The sequence below is a fragment of the Canis lupus genome, chromosome 8 (genome assembly GCF_011100685.1).
Source record: "Canis lupus familiaris isolate Mischka breed German Shepherd chromosome 8, alternate assembly UU_Cfam_GSD_1.0, whole genome shotgun sequence".
NCBI classification, from domain to species: Eukaryota; Metazoa; Chordata; class Mammalia; order Carnivora; family Canidae; genus Canis; species Canis lupus.
Genome location: NC_049229.1, coordinates 29,528,857 through 29,550,032, shown reverse-complemented (window position 1 = coordinate 29,550,032; position 21,176 = coordinate 29,528,857). Strand labels below are relative to the sequence as shown.

At 35.0% G+C, this 21,176-nt stretch overlaps 1 protein-coding gene across 7 annotated transcripts in view; it reads left to right on the top strand.

Moving 5' to 3' along the window:
• DDHD1 (DDHD domain containing 1) overlaps positions 1-21,176 on the top strand; it is a 109,008-nt gene that overhangs the window by 31,775 nt on the left and 56,057 nt on the right. For 4 of the 7 annotated variants that reach the window (XM_038544744.1, XM_038544747.1, XM_038544742.1 and 1 more), the window contains exons 2-3: positions 14,804-14,977; positions 15,584-15,604. In XM_038544744.1, coding sequence (XP_038400672.1) covers positions 14,804-14,977; positions 15,584-15,604 — 195 coding nt within the window. The remainder of the gene's footprint in view (positions 1-14,803; positions 14,978-15,583; positions 15,605-21,176) is intronic. The other 3 variants (XM_038544743.1, XM_038544748.1, XM_038544746.1) reach the window with 1 other exon arrangement.

The following is a 21,176-nucleotide window of genomic DNA, read 5'->3' as shown; positions in this document are numbered from 1 at the left end:
GGATTACCTCAACTTCCTTTGGGGGATGGAGAGGACCCAAGTGACAGATTATTATTATTATTATTATTTTTTTTTTTTTTGACGAAATTTCTGACTGCCAGGTTAAGACACGTTTCTGGGAGAGATTGGAACTGCAATTAAATTAGGTATTAAGCCCCAGTTTGATGACTTGATCTGGTGTAAATGACTCTCTTGTGCCTATGGTTTTCTTTTTAATTACAAATCACAATATTATAATTAGTGACTTGATCCAAGAGATCTTTAGGAGCTCTAGACAAATAGGTGACAGTAAAGAAAGAGAGGTAAATGTCAAAGAGCTGTGCCACCAGTAATTTGCAGTATCCTGTTACTCAAGTTCAGCCATGTGACTGAACCTAGCTGTACAAGGAGACTAGAAAAAAAGAAAAAAAGCCTTTGAAATACATATTGCTGCCCTGAATAAATTAGTATTCTAAGGAATAGGAGGAAAGTAGATAATAGGGAGACCTTCTAGAAGTTTCTTCCAAAATATGTAATCTTTATTTTTCCTGAATGTTAGGGTTCTCCAGAGATGAAAAGATTATAGGGATTTGACTCACACAATTTGAGGGAGGCTGGCAAATTGGCAGAGCAAGTGTCTCTATTCAAAGGCCATCAAGAGGGAAGAGCTTAATGTTCCAGTTTAATAAAACTAAAACATTTATATTGGGAAAATGCCAAACAGTTACATTTATTTTGTAGAAATAAAAATTTTCTTATATTCCTACCTCCCAGAGATACATGTTAATAACAGCTTGGTATATTTCCTCCAGTTATTTACAGTATATATACTAATGTATATCTCTTGGAGAAACAAGATTACATCACTTTCATACACACACACATATATAGTACTCTGACTTAATTTTAAAATTTTTATTCTAGACATTATTCCATGTCATTAAATGTAGATCTGCTTCTTCTGAACACTGTTCCACTATGGACATTTATCCATTCATTCATATTTTGATTTATTTAATGAATATTTTTTCATACGTACCAGTGTGCCAAGCAACATTTATGTATCTGATCCTCTATTGGTAGAAATTTAGGTCATTTTGTTTGTTTTTATTCTTTTGTTTTCCATTATAACAATGTTAAGGCAATCATCTTTATCTTCAGACATTTTTGTGAGAGTTTATTCTATAAAACATATTTCTAGAATTGCTCTATAAGAAGGTACCCACATTTTAAGTTTTAAAAGGTGCTGCTAGACCACAGTCAACCTCAGCACTGTTAACACTTTAGGCAGATAATTTATCATTGCTGGGCAGGGTGATAGGAGGTCAGGGGAGCTGTTCTGTGCATTGTTAAGACGTTTAGCAACATCTTTGGCCTAGATGCCAGCAACACCATCCCACCCCCAAGTTGGGACAATCAGAAATGTCTTCAAACATTGTTAGTGTCTCCTGGTGAGGAGATTGTCCCAGATTGAGAACCAGTACACGTGCTCCTCTCTCTTTTCCTGATCCCATGTAATGCACACAGCCAGGCTTGAGATGTCAGAGCCCAAGTTGAGTGAAGAGATCTCCACATGCGAGGCAGCCTAGCATGGGATATTGGAGGCCCGCTGGGGTGAGGAGGGCAGCCACAAGAGATTGTGGCTTATTGTGGGATGTCAGAACACAAGCAGCATTAGGAGGGGGTCCAGCCATGATGGCAACCTGGTATGGGGTATTCTGAGCCTCAGGTAGGGTGAAAAGTATGTGCATGTTAGAGAGGCAGGAACAGTCCTTTCTAGTCCAAAACAGAGCTACCTCATTTATATGGGTAAAGGTCCATTTAGGGTGATTTCCCTTTGTTAGAGTTTGCTTCCTATAGAGGTCTATTACTGATTTGATGACAATATCTTTTACAGCATATAATTAGGGATTTGGGGGCTAATGTCTCTGTTGTTTGGAATTATTTTAATAGTAGAAGAAGCCCACCCAAAAACGTAGCTCACAGCTATGTAGTGCTTACTTGCTATCATCTGGCAGGTACCTGAACCATGCAGATAATCACATCTTTGTGACTGACTTTCAATAACGTAATGCTGAGCCAAAGAAACTAAATAGAAGAGTATGTCATACTACATAATTCTATATAAGCTACTAAAAAAGCAAAATAAATCTGTGGTGCTAGAGGGAAGAATTATGTTTACTCTTGGTGAGGGGTAGCATCTGGAAAAGAGATGCATGAGGGGGCTTCTGAAATGTTGATAATGTTTACTTGCTTGATTTTGTAACTTGTAAAAACTACTGACCTGTATGCATAAGAGTAGCACACCTTTCTATATTTATGTCATTCTTCAACAGAATGTCCACCCTCCCAAAAAAACCCTGTTCTTTTATTCTTGGAAAATAGTCAAAATTTTTCCTCGGAATCACATAATTATCAGAAAATAGAATGTTAATGGCTGACAGACCACAGCATAAACCAACTAAGTAGGTTGACAAATACCGCTCAACTTGAGGAAGGCCCAATTTGGAGCACTAACAGAAGTGCTCTGTCTGCCAGACTTGCCAGGTGATCAGACAAGCTGGATGAAATATGTCTTATTCAGCAACATTCAGCATACTTTTATTAAAATCCAACTTTATCATAGGTGCTCTTATCTTTTAGGTTTTGGAGGCACCTACGAACATAGTACTTCCATCCAAGGATCCCATGGAAGTGAGGAAGCAGAGCAGTTGGAATACAATAACACAAACACTGATAAATGTGCAGAATTAATTCATTGAAATCACAGAGAGGGGAAGGTAACCAAAGGCTTCCTGAAGGAAACAAAGATGAAAGATAGCTAAATGGAGAAAATGGGGAAGAGCATCCAGGTAAAAGGAAGAGTACACTTAGCATACAGAAGTATAACTCACATTCAAGGAACTGTTCTTGTTGACATGGAAAGCACAGGGACCATCAGCATTATCATATTTATCATCAAGAGGCCAACCCAGAGCCTGATTCATGGTAGACATTCAGATATTAGGTAGGTAAATAAATACCTAACATGGCATCAGTTATGTAAATAAGTAGTCAAAGATCATGAGCTTATTGCTTCTCGGCCTTTTGGCTGAGATCAAGTGTAGAAAGGTCATGAGCTTATAATTCTAAGAAGCTCAGAGCTCATTTGGTAGACAGTGAGGAGCCATTAAAGAATTTAGGTTTTGGAATAACACGATTTGTGGTATTTTAGAAAGGTTTTCTGGGAATTCTATAAAAGAAGGATTGAGTCTTTCTAAATAGAAGAGAATAAGGGGAATTTTGTTATGTATACGTAAATGTGTGTGCTTAACACTACATGTGCATGTGAGTAGGCATTTGGTGAGAGTTGAAGTTAGGAATACTACATTTAGATTGGAAGTTCTAAAATGAAATAAATGATAAGAGTGAACTTATTAGACTATAGGCCCGATAAATATGGAATGAATTTGCAGATACAATAAAGAGTGATTAATATACAGGTATAAGAAGTATTTGAGGAGGAGGCATCTTGAATGACTCCCAGAATTCTGTCTTGGATGACGGGCTGAATATTGTCAGCACACCATTTGTTACAATAGGGAATACAGGTTGAGTAACAGGTTTGTGTTCCGTTTTGTTTTCCAGGAATCTAGTGTGTTCCATGGCTACTTATGATTCTGGTAATTGTTGATCTGTCTGCTAGGGGATGTTTAGTTGGCAGTTGAATATTTGGACAAGACTGAGGCCTGAATGAGAAAGATGATATAGTATTTAATAATAGCATACTGGTTGAATTTAAAGCTTGGGTAAAACTCCCAAAACATCTATCAGCAGAATACATGTTTAGATTAATTATGCTAAAGAGAGGAAAAGAGGAGTGCAGATGTTTGCTATAAACTTGTTTTATTGTTTTTCACTCTGCTTTTTTTATTTCTCTAATTTTTATGGGGAGGCATGGTTGGCTCTGGTTTGTAAGTCTCGTAATAGACTGTCAATATAAAATCTCCCAAATTGGGATCCCTGGGTGGCGCAGTGGTTTAGCGCCTGCCTTTGGCCCAGGGCACGATCCTGGAGACCCGGGATCGAATCCCACGTCGAGCTCCTGGTGCATGGAGCCTGCTTCTCCCTCTGCCTATGTCTCTGCCTCTCTGTGTGTGTGTGTGTGACTCTCATAAATAAATAAACATTAAAAAAAATAATAAAATAAAATCTCCCAAATTACTTGTTTTCAAATTACCAATACAACTAAACAGCCTGTATTTCTTGGGGAGAAGGCAAAAAAAAAAAAAAGGATTTTCTTACTTGAGAAGGTTGTGTTATGTAGTAGAAAGAGCATAGATGAACTTTGGAGTCAAAGTTTGGTAGGAATTCTGTTTCTCATATTATCTAGCTATGTGCCTTTGGGCAAGTCATTTAGTTTCACTAAGACCTTATTTATTTGTAAAACTGCAGTAATTATAGCTATATTTTAAGATTATTATAAAAATTAGCTTTTGGGTCTGGAAGATAATGGCAACTGTCCAAGTGTAAATCTCTCCACACATCCTCCCCAGAAGCCATTAGACCAAAAAGGGCCACACACACACATTCCCCATATATAACTCATACCTTCAGCATTACTACAACATAGATAATACCATGATTTTTAAATTGCCTTTATGTTGTAAATAAACAACGAATTACAATGGTTCCTATTGCTACTCAGACAAACCCCTGAGTCTGGAGAGTGGGGCAAGGAGAGGCATAAGAGACAGTGAAAACGGGGGTGGGGGAAGGAGATCAGAGGTTTACAATGAAGCACAAGCAAAATGACTTCCAGAAAGAAAACATCCCCCACAGAACTGGAAAAAATATAGACACGGGCCTGGGACTTTGGAATTCATAGCACTAGTTATATGGGAAGGTATATGAAAGAGAGAGACCACTAGCAGCATCAGAGAAATATTGCTCCTGGGAGAGGAGATAGAGAAAGGATGATGCCTCTTGGAGCCATCGCAGGGAGAGGAAAGAAGGAAGTAAGGAGAAATAAGGCACACAAGTTCAGTATCCACCCACCCACCCACCCACCACCACAACATCATCCATTAAAGCAGCTGCTTTTACTAATCTGCAGAAGCAGACAGTCTTCAACTAAGAACTCTAACCATAAAGTGCTCAGGAATAGAAATAAAATAGAAGCTATACAAAGCCACTTTAAGAGGAATACAGAGGGATCCCTGGGTGGCGCAGCGGTTTGGCGCCTGCCTTTGGCCCAGGGCACGATCCTGGAGACCCGGGATCGAATCCCACGTCGGGCTCCCGGTGCATGGAGCCTGCTTCTTCCTCTGCCTGTGTCTCTGCCTCTCTCTCTCTCTCTCTGTGACTATCATAAATAAATAAAAATTAAAAAAAAAAAAAAGAGGAATACAGAAAATATGAAACAATGTATCTCCACTGAAAAAAATTCTTTTCTAAAAAGGAAACATAAAACAAAGGGAAACTTAGTATTTTTAGTAACAGTTTATTTTTTTAATATTTATTTATTTATTTATTTATTTATTTATTTATGATAGAGAGAGAGAAAGAGAGGCAGAGACACAGAGACACAGTAGGAGGGAGAAGCAGGCTCCATGCAGGGAGCCGGACGTGGGACTTGATCCTAGGACTCCAGGATTGCGCCCTGGGCCAAAGGCAGGCGCCAAACTGCTGAGCCACCCAGGGATCCCTTTAGTAACAGTTTAATTAACGTACTGTGTTATATTAGTTTCTGGTGCATGATATAATGATTTGACAATTCTGTATGTTACTCAGTGCTCATCACACTAAGTGTACTCTTAACCTTTTTCATCTCTTTCACCCATTCCCCACCCATTCCCCTCTGGTAACTATCATTTTGTTCTCTGAATTTGAGTGTTTTTTGGTTTGTCTCTTTTTATTTTTGTACCTTTATTTTGTTTCTTACGTTTCACATGTGAGTGAAATCATATGGTATTTGTTTTTCTCTGATATATTTCACTAACATTATGTCCACTAGATCCATCCATGTAGTTGCAAATGGCAAGGTTTCATTCTTTTTTAACTGAGTTTATTTTTGTGTATGGTTTAAGAAAGTGTTCATTTTCATTCTTTCTCATGAAGCTGTCTGGTTTTCCCAACACCGTTTGTTGAAGAGACTTTTTCCCATTGCATATTCTCTCCTCTTTTGTTGTAGATTATCTGACAATATAATTGTGAGTTTATTTCTGGGCTTTCTGTTCTGTTCCATTTATCTATGAACGTGTCAGTTTTTGTGCTAGTATCATACTGTTTTGATTACTACAGCTTTGTAGTATATCTTGAAATCTAGGATTGTAATAACACCAGTTTAGTTCCTTTTCAAGATTACTTTGACTATTCAGGATCTTTTGTGGTTCCATACAAATTTGAGGATTTTGTTCTAGTTCCGTGAAAAATGCTATTGGTATTTTGACAGAGATATCATTAAATCTGTAAGAAGCTTTGGCTAGTATGCATATTTTAACAGTATTTGTTCTCCCATTCCATGACCATGGAATCTCTTTCTTTATGTCGTATTTCATTTCTTTTGTTGGTGTTTTTTATAGTTTTCAGTATACAGATCTTTCATCTTCTTGGTTAAGTTTATTCCTAGATTTTAAAATTATTTTTGGAGCAATTGTAAATGAGGTTATTTTATGGATTTCTCTTTGTCCTGCTTCATTATTAGTATGTAGAAATGCAGTGGATTTCTTTAAGTGGATTTTGTATCCTGCAACCTTAATGAATTCATTTATCAGTTCTAACAGCATTCTTGTCTTGTTCCTGATCTTAGGGGAAAAGCTGTCAGTTTTTACCATCCAGTATGCTGTTAGCTGTGTGGGTTTTTCATATATGGTCTTTGTTATGTTGAGGTCTGTTCCCTCTAAACCTACTTTGTTGAGGGTTTTTATCATGAATGGATGTTGAATTTTGTCAGTTGCTTTTTCTGAATCTATTGAAATGATCATATGGTTTTTATCTTTTCTCTTACTGATGTGATATATCACATTGACTGATTCATGAATAATTGAACCACCCGGGATCCCTGGGTGGCGCAGCGGTTTGGCGCCTGCCTTTGGCCCAGGGCGCGATCCTGGAGACCCGGGATCGAATCCCACGTCGGGCTCCCGGTGCATGGAGCCTGCTTCTCCTTCTGCCTATGTCTCTGCCTCTCTCTCTCTCTCTCTCTCTCTGTGTGACTATCATAAATAATAAATAAAAATTTAAAAAAAAATAATTGAACCACCCTTTGCATCTCAGGAGTAAATCCCACTTACTCATAGTGAAAATTTTTTAAAAATATATTTTTGGGTTTAGTTTACTAATATTTTGTTAAGGATTCTTGCATCTGTGTTCATCAGAGATACTGGCCTATGGCTCTCTCTCTTTTCTTTCTTTTTTTTTGTAGTGTCTTTATGTGGTTTTGGTATCAGGGAAATGCTAGCCTCATATGAATTTGGAAGCTTTCCTTCCTCTTCTATTTTTTGGATTGGTTTGAGAGAAATATGTATTACCTCTTTTTCAAATGTTTGGTAAAATTCACCTGTGAAGCCATCTGGTCCTGGACTTTTGTTTGCTGGAAGTTTTTTGAATATTGATTCAATTTTATTGCCGGTAATCAGTCTGTTCAAATTTTCTTCCTGATCCTTTTTCAGGAGGTTATGTTTCTAGGAATTAAGCCATTTTTTCCTACATTGCCCAATTTTTTGGCATATGATTTTTCACAACACTCTCTTATAATCTCATGTACTTTTATGCTGCTGGTTATTTCTCTTTAATTTCTGATTTTGATTCTTTTTTTATTATGAATCTGGCTAAACGTTTACCAATTTCCTCTTTTCAAAGAACTAGCTTCTGGCTTCATGGATCTGTTCTCTTGGGGTTTTTTTATTTCTATTTTGTTTATTTCTGCTTTAATATTTCCTTTCTTCTACTGGTTTTGGGTTTTGTTTCTTTTTCTTTTTCTAGCTCCTTTAGATGACAGGTTAGGTGGTTTATTTGAGAGTTTTCTTGCTTCTTAAGGTAGCCTGTATTGCTATAAACTTCCCTCTTAGAACAGCTTTTGCTGCCTCCCAAAGGTTTTGGACTGTTGTGTTTTCATTTTCATTTGTCTCTCTTTTTTTTTTTTTTTCCTCTTTGGATTCTTGGTTGACCCATTCATTGTTTTAGTATCATGTTATTTAGCCTCCGTGTATTTGTGTTCTTTCCAGATCTTTTCTTGTGGTTTATTTCTAGTTTCAAGGCATTGTGGTCAGAAAAGATGCATGGTATGATTTCAGTCTTTTTGATTTGTTGAGACTTGTTTTGTGACCTAACATGTGATCTCTTCTAGAGAATGTTCCATGTGCACTGAAAAAGAATGTGTATTCTGATGTTTTTTCACGGAATGTTCTGAATGTATGCTGTTAGATCCATTTGGTCTAATGTATCATCCAAAGCCACTGTTTCCTTGTTGCTTTTCTATTTGGATAATCTATCCATTGATGTAAGTGGGGGGTTAAAGTCTCCTACTATTAATTGTATTACTATCAATTACTTCCATTATGTTTGTAATTAACTACTTTATCTATTTGGGTGCTCCCATACTGGGCGCATAAATATTTACAATTGTTACATTTTCTTTTTTTGGATTGTTCCTTTTATGATTATGTGGTGTCCTTCTTAGACTCTTGTTATAGTCTTTGTTTTAAAGTTTATTTTGTGTGATTTTAAGTGTTGCTACTCAGCTTTCCTTTCACTTCTGTTTGCATGATAAATGCTTTTCCATCAGATCAATTTCAATATGCCTGTGCCTTTATGTCTGAAATGAGTTTTTGTAGGCAGCATACAGATGGATTTTGCTTTTTTATCCATCACTTTGTTGCATTCCATCACTCTGTGTCTTAATTGGAGCATTTAGTCTATTTACATTCAAAGTAATTGTTGTTAGGTATGTACATATTGCCATTTTGTTACTGGTTTTATGGTTATTTTTATAGTTCTTCTCTGTTCCTTTTCCTGCTCTCCTCTCACAGTTTGCTGGGTTTCTTTAATGATATACTTGGATTCCTTTCTCTTCTATTTTGCATACCTATTACTGGCTTTTGATTTGTGATTAACATTAGTTTTATATATAACATCATATGCATATAGCAGTGTATACTAAGCTGATGGTCGCTTAAATTTGAACCCATTCTAAAAGCACTAAATTATTTCTCCTTACCTCTTCCCTCATTTTAAGTATATGATATCATACCTTACATCTTTTTATTTTGTGAATCCCTTGAATGATTATTATGGATATATTTAATTTTACTGCTTTTATGCTTGCTTCTGTTCTTATTCCTGCTTATGGTCTTTCCTTTCCAAAGACCCCCCTTTAACATTTCTTGTAAGGCTGTTTAGTGGTGATGAATTCCTTTAATTCTTATTTGTCTGGAACACTCTATCTCTCCTTCCCTTGCTGGATGGATAGAGTATGCTTGGTTGCAGGGTTTTTTCTTTCAGCACTTTGACTATATCATGCCACTCCCTTCTGGCCTGCAATTTTTTTGCTAAAAAAAATCAGCTCATAGCCTTATGGAGTTTCCCTTCTATCTAAGTGTTTTTTCTCTTACTGCTTTTAAAATTCTCTCTTTATCACTGTAATTTGCCATTTTAATTACTGTGTGTCCTGGTGTAGACTTCCTTGGGTTGATTTTGTTAGGGGTTCTCTGTACCTCCTGGATCTGGATTTCTGTTTCCTTCCACAAATTTGGGGAGTTTTCCACTATAATTTCTTCAAATACATTCTCTGCCCCCTTTTCTCTGTATACTCCTTCTGGGAACCCTATAGTTTGAATGTTACTATACTTGATGGTGTTACTGAGTATGCTTCATCTATTCTTATTTTTTCATTTTCTTTTTTCTTTCTCCTGTTCAGCTTGATTGTTTTTTGTTACTCTGTCCTCCAGGTTGCCAATCTGTTCTTCCCTCTAGTGTACTATTTATTCCCTCTAGTCTATTTTGGATTTCACTTATTGAATTTATCTGATTCTTTTTTATGTTTTCTCTTTGATGATATTCTCACTGAAGTCCTCCACTTTTTTTGAAGTCTAGTCAGTATCTTCACAACCATTGCTTTAAATGCTCTAGTAGGCATGTTACTACTCAGCTCCATTTCACTTAGCTCTTTTGTTGTGATTTGTCCTATTCTTTATTTGGGACATATTTCTCTCTCCTCATTTTGAGTGACTCTCTGTTTCTATGTGTTAGGTCAATCAGCTACATCTCCTCCTGACAGTTGTGGCTTAAGATGAAGAGTCCTGCGGTGCCCTGCAGTACAATGTCCCATGTTCACCAGAACTTGGCACTTCAGGTGTCCTATGTGTGTTGCATGTACCCTACTATTGTGGCTGAGCAACATTGCCTCCAGTCCAGTCATCTGCAATGGCTCTCTTTGCCTGTTGTGGGCAAAGTTTGGTCCTTGTGTTGTTAATGGGCCAGTCTGGGGCTGCCTTGGGCTTGAGTCAGATCAGGCGTTTGTCAGAGATGCAGTATCACTGAACTGTGGGGTGCTTTCTCTTTGTTGTCCCCTGAGAAGCTTTTGTCAGTAAGTAGGACCTGCAGTTAGACCACATGTCTGGCCTCTCCCTACTGCTGAGGCTGCAGTGAGACTGGTATGTATATGGCCTTCCCCCTCTCTCTGGGGCAGGAGTTACTTTGGAATGGTGCTGGCCCCTGTTGGGGCTGTTTGCACACTGCGACACTTGTTGCACTGCTTTGGATGGACTCCTGCTGAGGGCCTGTTTGAGAGGGCAAGTCCACAGGAGAGTGCTCTGTTAGCAAGCTAGGTGGAGTGTTCCTAGTGGTTCCCAGTGGTTCCCTCAGGTGTCTGTGTATCTAGGCTGGGGGTAGGGGAAGGAAATGGTACCCTCCAGCTCTTTGGTTCTTGGAGAAGTCTCCTAAAAATCCCTGCCTCTCCAGCATACGTTCTGAGATTCATAAATGATTCTTGCCCAGGTATTTTTCAAACTGCTGTTTCTAATCTGTATCTCCATGGGGCTCTTTCTTATACTGTCTCTTTTCAGGCAAGGACTGGACTCAGTTTTCTATTACTCTCTCTCAGAGCCAAGCCTGCTGATTTTTTAAAATTCCAGCTTTTAATCAGCACTGACTGTAAGAACTAGAGATGTTTTTCTGATTTTCAGAGCCATATGTTATGAAGATTTGTCCTCCCAGTGCAGGTTCCCCAGGCCTGATGAGGTGTCTACTGCTCTCCCTTTCTGTGCCTGCAGTCACTTCCTCCTGCAGACCGTCTCCCAGTCAGTTCAGTTCCCAGCCACCTTTCTCCATTCTTCCTACTGTCTTTGATGTGGCCTCTTCTCTACATTTAGCTGTGGATAGTCTTTAGGTTGTTTCAGGAAACTATTAAGTTACTCCAACCAAATAAAAAAGTTCTGAAACAAACTTGTGGACATACTAATAGGGGCATTGACGTAAGAGGCATTGATAAAACAAACAAAATAATGGAAAAGATGCAGAGAGAAGTAAAAAGCTTGAGAAAGAAAGTGTGTGAAATGCAATATAGGCAAAGGAAGATCCAACAACTCTATAATTAGGGTCTCTGAAGGGGAGAAATAATTGGAACAGAGCTAATGACAATCATAATCCGAGGGAACTTTTCAGAAACAAGAGGAAAACTGAAATCCACGTATTAAAAGGGCCCACTTGGACAGATTGGTCCAGAACAATGAACTGTGAGTCAGAAACTATTAGACTTTAAAGACTAGTGAAGCTATTAGACTTTAAAGACTTTTTTTTCCTGTTCTCTGAGGTAAGGACTGAGTAGATCACTTTACTAATTAAAAAAGAAAAAAAGACATCAGACTTCTCAAGAACAATATACCAAGGAAAGCTACCAGAGAGCAGAATTTTTAAAAACTCAGGGAAACAAAGTTCAAGCTAGCCAACTTGTCTTTCAAGTATCAAGGTGATAGATAAACAGTTTTTTTTTTTTTTTTGATAAACAGTTTTGAACGTAAAAGAATTTAGGTAATTCTTAGTGAGAATTTAATATGTTTAATTGTAGATCCAAAACTAATATATATTTATTAGTTTTAATATTTTATATATTCTGACAAAGTAGAATGAATAAAATTAATAATGAATGAAGAGAGAAAGGGAAAATAGAGTAAGATCATTCCCTATAAGTATTAAGTGGCTATTATAGGATACTACTTATGATAGTAAGTCAGATGGTAAAAGGTTAAATAAGAAAAAGAGACTTAAGATGCTCTAAAATACATGCACAGACACACACACAACATATGAAGGCAACCATCAGAAAAAAAATGTAAATCTTCCTAAATACCAAAAGAAAGTAAAAGAAAAGAAAAAAAGCAGGAATACCAACTATATAAGGAAAAAAGAGTAAGTATGAGTAATACTTGGTAATTATAATATATACCAATAATACTTGGTGATAAAGGTAATTATAGAACACACAATTCAGATATATCAGTCATGTCAATAAATATAAATGGGCTTATCTCACCTTAGAAGAAAAAGATTTTCAAGTGTCTCCATAAAGCAAAATCCATTTTATGGTGTGTATGAGGGACACACCTAAAACAGAGTGATTCAAAAATTTAAAAATAAGGGATGTGCAAAAACATCACAGGCAAATAGAAAAAAATAAAGCAGGGGTTGTAATCTCAATAAACAAAGTAGGATCTATATTAAAAAGTCATTAAACACAACCAAGTATACTTTATAGTGTTAAAAGCCATAATTCATAATGAAGGTATAATATTTTTTAGTATCTATACACCATATAACACAGTAAACACTTAAATACAGTGAAATTGCTATAGCAGAATATAGAATAATATAAGAAATAGAAACATACATGATGGATTTCTAATCCATCACAGTACAAGTCTGGTACAAGATATTTAAAGCTTGTTTAGTAAATTTTCAGTCTCATACCCAGAATTAGCCATTTCTTAAAGAATTCTTGGTTTCTTTTAGTGAGAAATGATATTTAGAGATCATGGTCTTTATTTCAGGAGTGCTCACCTGTTGGTCTCTTTCTAGGCCTTTTCAATGGACAAAGCTTAGGACCTTTTTTTTTTTTTATTTTTTAAATTTTATTTATTTATGATAGTCACAGAGAGAGAGAGAGAGGCGCAGAGACACAGGCAGAGGGAGAAGCAGGCTCCATGCACCGGGAGCCCGATGTGGGATTCGATCCCGGGTCTCCAGGATCGCGCCCTGGGCCAAAGGCAGGTGCCAAACTGCTGCGCCACCCAGGGATCCCAGCTTAGGACCTTTTAAAGAGAAAATACATCATTTTAGTTCACGCTGACATTAGTAATTGAAATTTAAAATTACAATTTTAATTCTTTGATTTTTATATCTGTACCTATTTTTTCTTGGTTCCTAATATAGTAACAAAACTAATATATTTATTTTAACTGCTTCAAATACTGTTTCAAAATAACAATACCAATATTAATACAATATTAAGATCTATGGCAGTGCATTTACTGCAAAAGGCTTAAGATGTATTTGCAGTTTTTTTTGTTCACAGGATATATGTAAAAATTACTGTTTTAAATCCACTTGAAAATTTTTTCTGTATATGGTTAAACTACCAAATCTCTACATAATTAAGTTTATCTGTTTTATTTTACTTTTTATTTTTAGGGTTTGTTATTTCCATTTTATTTTTACTTTTTTTTTTTTTTTTTTTTAAACCTTAAAGGATTCAAGATCTCATAGCTGACAGTTGTGGTTTATTTAAAAAATAAAAATAAAAAATAAAAAAGGAGTGCCTAGGTGGCTCAGTCAGTTAAGCATCTGACTCTTGATCTCAGTTTAGGTCTTGGTATTGGGGTACTGAGTTCAAGCCCTGCACTGGGCTCCACACTAGGGAAAGAAAGAAAGAAAGAAAGAGAGAGAGAGAGAGAGAGAGAGAGAGAGAGAGAAAGGGAGAAAGGGAGAAAGGAAGGAGAGAGGGAGGGAGGGAGGGAGGGATGGACAGACACAGGGAAGAAGGAAGGAAAAAAAGTGTTAGGCTTATAGGAACAGTATTTAATCAAAGAAATGTTGGTATGCTTGGGTGGCTCAGCAGTTGAGTGTCTGCCTTTGGCTCTGGGTGTGATCCCGGTCCTGGGATCAAGTCCCACATCTGGCTCCCTGCGAGGAGCCTACCTCTCCCTCTGTGTCTCTGCCTCTCTCTCTGTGTCTCTCATGAATAAATAAATAAAATCTTAAAAAAAAAAAAAAAAAGAAATGTTTACAGTTATTCAAGAAAACTTTCTACCCATTTTTTTTTTCTAAAATGGATGAGGAATTTACTATAATTAAATGTTTCAGCTATTCCCGTATTCTAACTGGGAGTCTATAACTTTTAAGGCAGCCCTAAAAAGTGCAGCACAATACTATCACACACACTATTTCTGAACTACTTCTGGGAATGTATATCAGTATTTTCTAAGACATTGAAACTGTCACCAGAGTCTTGCATGAACTTGTCTTAACCCCATACCCTACTAATTGGGGTTACTGGGGGTCTCAGTTATAAAGATAACTGCTCATCTGCCTTTCTTTCTTTTTTTCTTTTTCATCTGCCTTTCTAATGCCAAAGTAATTTTTATGCATAATATCCAATATAAATAAAATAATATGCTGTAAAAATATATATACACTGTGGTTTGAAATCTGGAATTTAAAACTTGAAGGGATTAAGCTGAGTCATGAAAGTTTTTGCCACAGTAGTAACAAAATATAAAATTATAGTTACTCTGTGTCTTTCTAGGAGGTTGGATCCTAAAATGTATAATTCTGTGTCTTCTCTTTTCAGAAGCTGATAAAATACCAGTAATGCGTGGACAGTGGTTTATTGATGGTACTTGGCAGCCTCTAGAAGAAGAAGAAAGTAATTTAATTGAGCAAGAACATCTCAGCTGTTTTAGAGGTCAGCAGATGCAGGAAAATTTTGATATTGAAGTGACAAAATCCGTAGATGGAAAAGATGGTAAGACCGATTAATATATTTAATATGTTCTGTAAATCAAGTAAGTTCTTGGTGAAGTGTAGAGTAGTTCTTAATTTTGCATAGTAATTCATGAGTGTTAGAATTTATAAAATTTCTGATTTAAACATTTGATTACTTAGAATTTAAATCTATGAATTTCTGAACTATCTCAGTTTTTTATTTTATTTAATATGTGTGTGCACTGGCATGACACTAACATGACTTACTATAATTGTACAATTGTTATGTTCTGTGAATTAGTCCTTTTAGTAGTTTTTAATTACCAACAAAATTGAATCTACAAAAAAATCTGTCATTATATCAAAAGGACAGTTTTGTTAATATTTTAATGTTGGTTCTTTTCCTGAAGTTTAAAAAAAGTTAATTTCCTTTATGTAAATAACTTTAGGCTGTCTCCATACCAACTTTTAATTTGAATTAGTCTACTCTTTATATTCCCTTATTCAGCATTTGGATTTGTTTGCAGTAGCTTAATATATTTTCATAATAGCCAAGATTGCCATGTTTCATTATGTGTCTGATCTTGAGTAAAATTCAAAATGTGTGGTAAAGTTAAAAATACTTCTATTGTTCCATTTACTGCAGGCAGTGGGATCAGCTATTCTGGTGAGTATGATAATCCAGGTAGATTAGAATTTGTAGATTTCTCTAAATATTTTTTTCTAAAAAGTGTTTCTTCATCTATGCTTGCCTTTATTTTGGAAGTTTCTTGGCAAGCCCCATTGAAACTAGTGAATTAAAAGTATGAATTAAGTGAGTTTCCCCCCACCCCAAAACATTTCTGAAGCAGAAACTCAATATTGATCAAGTAATTCACAGATGCAGCTTGGAAAAAATTATGTGGTTGGAAGTAATTGCTTATATGACATAATTAATAGCAGAACAACAAGCTTTAAATTGGCTTGGGTTTTTTTTTTTTTTTTTTCTTAGTGACAAACATCCTTAAGTATTTTCTTTCTGAAAATTTCAAAAATTTTCTCTCTCTGAACACACACACATCACAAGCAAGGAAACTATAGTTCATACCAGATTAACATTATCTTTTATGTCTCGTTGATTAAAAGTCTACATAACTGAGAAACTAGCTTCTCAAAGTTGTGGTTCATTACCACTACCAAAGTAAGATTGCTATTCGAGAGGGCTGAATTCTAGATTTTTTTCTATTCTCCTTCAGACCTCCCTCAAAAATAGCAATTCACCTTAACAAACCCAGTTTAGCCACCTGAATTCCTTACTATGAATGTAGAGGAAAGAACCCAAGAGCTTGGAGGAAAACAAGAATAAGTATAAAAAATAAAAATATAAGTTGATTATTCTCCTTTCTTGTACTGTATTCAAAACATATTTTTTTTCCTTTTGCTAATTCATCTTGTAGAAGTTAATCTATCAGCTCTGTTTCATCTAATAGATCACATCTATTGGAATCTTGTTTTTATTACAATAAAAATTAGAATTTTGTGTGTCTTTTTTAGATCTACTACCTATCAGAATGTTAAGTTTAGCAAGATACTTCAGTTTTCTTCACAGTGCCCTAATTTTATGAGCCAGTCATTTAAAAAGGTCTGATAGAAAAAAAAAAAAAGTCTGATAGAGAACAGGTGTATTTGTATGAGTAGGTTTTTAGGAGGTCTTGGAGTGTCTGTGTTGATTCTAGAGTATCAATCAAGGATATTATAGTGATATTTTTTGCTAGATTTAAGGATATACATCTAGTGGTAAAATTCTAATTGGTAATAGAAAATTTTTAAACTGTTACAACACTTTTGCACTGTAATCTTTCAAAATGATTCTTTGAGGTTCATTAGAAGAAAAATTGTTTTTTTTTTTTAAATATAGCGTGGCATGTAAAGCTTTGCCATATTTTATTATTAGCAAAGATTTTAAATTCAGTTTAGTATGGATACTGTTGTCATAAACTTACAGCCATTTTAGTTGTTTTTCAGTTTTATGTAAAATGTACATGTATCATGTGTATGTTAAGATGTGATATTTCACTTTGAAAATTATGGGAAATTTTATAGTACATTTGAAAAATTATCACTGGTCTTAAGGAAAGAACATTTGCTGTCCAAAAAGCCACCATTATTAGAAAAATAAATCTAATTTACCATATCTACAAAGATAAAACATAGTATAATATTTTATTTTGCTTCCTATCTCCTACCTTCTGAAATTTCACCTTTCATAATTAGAGTAAAAAAAAAAAAAAAAAAAACCTTTTCCTCCTAAATTTTCTCATGTATATATATGAGAAAGCCTTGATTCATGATATTGTCAGATTTTAAATGTTTCCATGTGCAGATAGTGTTGTGCTAGGCACTTTTGTGAAGGAAATAGACAAAATTTTTACCTTCAAGAAGTTTTGGGGAAGACAACGTCAAAGATGAGAATTGTTAGTAAGTATAAGATAACACGGTAAACAATGAATATAGAATTAGATATTCTACAAATAGATTTGGAATACTGAGAGTTGGAGATCACGATGCTGTGGAGGTTTTCAAGTAAGGCTTTCTGGAAAAATCCCATTTAATAATTAAAAACATTTAAAAATACTGTAACTGGGAACCTTTAAGTGCTCTGGGATTTTTTTTTTCCTCGGCAGAATTTCTGAGAAACTAAACAGAGTTCTTGTCTTGAAGGACATTGATATAAAACAATTCCTTTTCTTTCTGACCTTATCTGTGTTTTAGTTAAGGCAGCTGATGCCACAAATAAATTGGATTTCTTAATGTTTTCTCCTTGTTAATTTTCCTATTAATCTCAAAGTAAGCATTGAAATAGATTGATGAAAATTTAGCATAACTTTTTTAGCACACAAATCAAAATAACCCATAAAAGCATCATCACTTTTTTGCGATTTAGATACTTTAATCTAAGTTTTGTTTTCCCTTAGACTTAAAAATCAATTCTCTTCTTGTCCCACCTCCTAGCAGCCTAACATATGGAAGCCTGGAGTTTCACTGGGGATGAATTCTACAAATAAAATCAGCCCTTCAAAAAGTAATTTTGAAAATATTTGCGCGTAGTACTAGATTAGTGTTTGACTCAGTTTATAATCTATCCAAGCAGTAATCAGTTTAAAAAAGGTTAAACTAGGAGTGCCTGGGTGGCTTAGTCGGTTAACTGTCTGCCTTCACTTAGGTCATGATCCCAGGGTCCTGGGATCCAGTCCTGTATTGGACTCCTTGCTCAGTGGAGAGCTTGCTTCTCCCTCTCCCTCTGCTACCCCCTGCTTGTGCTCTCTCTGTGTCAAATAAATACATTAAAAATCTTTAAAAAAAATAAAAGGGCAATTTAATGGGTTAATCCTGCATCTCACCCTGGCCAAAAAATGCATAGCATCAATCCAATCATGAGAAAACATCAGATAAATTCAAATTAAGGGATATTCTACAAAATAACAAAATAGCTCTTCAAAAGTGTTATGGGGTCTAGTTAACTAGATGAGGTGAATCCTTTACCACTATATGTCAAATTACCATTATGTACATGTTAAATATTTTCTTTTTTTGTCAAGTATATCTCAATAAAGATGAGGGTTTTTTTTTTTAAGTATCAAAGTTAGGAAAGGAAAAAAGTCCAGTAGGGGCATTAAAATAAAATAGTAAAAAATATTTAATTAGACCAAAAGAAATCAGGAAAAGAGAAACAAGAAACAAAATACAGAAGGAACAAAGAGAAAATAAATGGGAAATAGTAAACCTAAATTTACCCATATTGATAATTATGGTGAATGTAAGTGAACTAATGCTCCAATTAAAAGGCAAAGATTGACATATTAAGAATGCAAAACCTGACTGATATGCTGTCTACAAGAGTCTCGGCTAGGTTACCATTCAAGCTAATTTGGGGTGCTGTGACATCACAGGTGTTGGTGTACCTTGAAGAACTTCAAACATTTAACAATTTGGCATGTAAAGTGTATATTCCTATCACTGTTACTGAATAAGAATATCCCAAACTGTGAATATAAAACTGAAAAGTCAAAAAGGTGAGAGGAGCTACAAGGGTGCTAATCCCTTCTAACCTGCTTTCCTTTTTCTCTCTCTTTGGTGACTAAGAGAATTCCCCATCTTCTAGCTCTTAGTTATTACTTTTAATAAATTTACCTAATTTAATCTCTCTGAGATCCAAGAAGGTTGCTAGGCATTTTCTCGTTACAGTTGGCATGTTTGAGATGTGCAGACCTGCTTTCCCTAAAGGTGAGATTATCCAGGTTACCAGCTTTTAGAAAGGAAGAAATCATTGAGTTGTTCTGGGGATTTCTATGTCATCAACGACCCCCTTTTTTGATATTCTTTTGCTTTCAGAATTATATAATGAAGAAAATCTCTTTAAGAAACAGGATTAGTAGGGACATTTATTGGAAATGCTATAGTACTTTAGATCTTTTTCATTGCTATGGAAGGCTTTAGTATATAAAATAACATTTTAATTAAATGTTAGCATTTAATAAGTTAACAGTTTTGGGTTTGTGCATATTGTTGCTAACATAAAAGGAAAAATTTAGTAATGCTTTCTAGCACTTGAATTTCAATTAGTGTTGATCCCTGTTTGGATTGATAGTAAATACTTTGTACTGTGCTTATAATAGTACCCCTAATTCTATGCTTTGGGTTGAAAAAAATTAAGCTTTCTAACTGTGCTATGGGATATTGTGACAAATACAGCAAGTGACTTTCAAGTGAAAATAGGAATTTGATTTGGGAGAAAGGTAAAGAACCATGTCTAATTTTGTGAAGATGTTTTGAATAAGTGTACTTCTCTCTTTTTAGTATTTTGGGATATTTGTCTCTTTTAATCCCTAAATTATACTGTTTATTTAAAAAAGAAAGCCTTTCTTTTTTATATCTTGACTAGCTTTCTGAAAGTGTTTGCATAATTTTGAAGTGTAGTCAAATGGTTCATATGAATTTCAAGTGGATTTTTAAATAATTATTTAAAATGTAAAGAAATGTATTGATATATTATAACCAGCAATATTTGACAAGAAAAATGTTGACTTCAAGGTTTTCTGCTGATTTGCCAAATATCAGGTCTGTCTGGCTTTCTGTTGGCTGTTTCATGTTTACAAAATGTCAAAGTATACATTTTTATTAATGACTTTTTATTATTTTTAGTTTTCTTTTAGTAAATATGGATTTAGTTCATGTTTTTTTTTTTTTTTTAGTTCATGTTTTACTAGTGTATATATAAAACCTAGGTTTTGTTTCTTTGAGTAATAAAGTCTCAAATTCATGCCAATTTGATCTACTTTGATAATTTAGCTTTTTCCTAATGAATTTTTTGTTTAAAAATGTTTCCTGCAAATGTACATTCTACTCCTCAACTGATCAGAAGGCACCCCAGAGAAGAAACTTTAATGAAGAAAATTGTTTCAGTTATAATTTTCCAACCCAGTTATCATTTTCCAGCCCTTTGTAACAATGAAGTGTTTTTACTAATGTTCCAACCCAGTTTTTAATCCTAGTCTATAGCCTTCTAATTACATAGTTGTAATTATTAAGTGCCTTGTAAGCATTTCTCAGTTACCTTTTCATCTGTACATACAACAGATTTTTAAACCATTTCTGGTACTGCACAACAGGAATTAAATGTATTCATATTGGAGCAGTATTTAACCTTTGAATGTCACATTAATGTAGAAGGGAGTGAGGATGAAAAAGCAAATGTTTTAGAACATAAATTTGAACTAAGTCATAAAGGTTCTATGGTTCATTTCCTGAACTGTTAAAAACTGATCTGTAAAAAAAGAAAAGAAAAAGAAACTGATTTGTAAGGTTCAATTTCAAGTGGATTTTTAAATAACTGCTTATTTAAAATGTAAAGAAATTTACTGATATATAACTAACAATGTTCCACAGGGAAAGTGTTGATTTTAAGGTTATTTACTGATTTGCCAAAGGCTGTGTCTGGCTTTATGTTGTCTGTTGCATGTTTACAAGATGTCACAGCATACATTGTTACTAGTGACTTTTTTTTTCATTATTTTATCACTGATCGGTTAAAGAGCTTCCAATTTGATTTACTTTGGCAAAAGTTTCATTTTATAATTCTTTTAGCAACTCAAACAGAGTTGTGAAAAGATTTTGTTTCTGTGGGAAGCTTCCATTATACACTTCAGTAATAGAAGGCATCTAGTGGAATGTATACTATGATATTTTCTCAGGAAAACTGC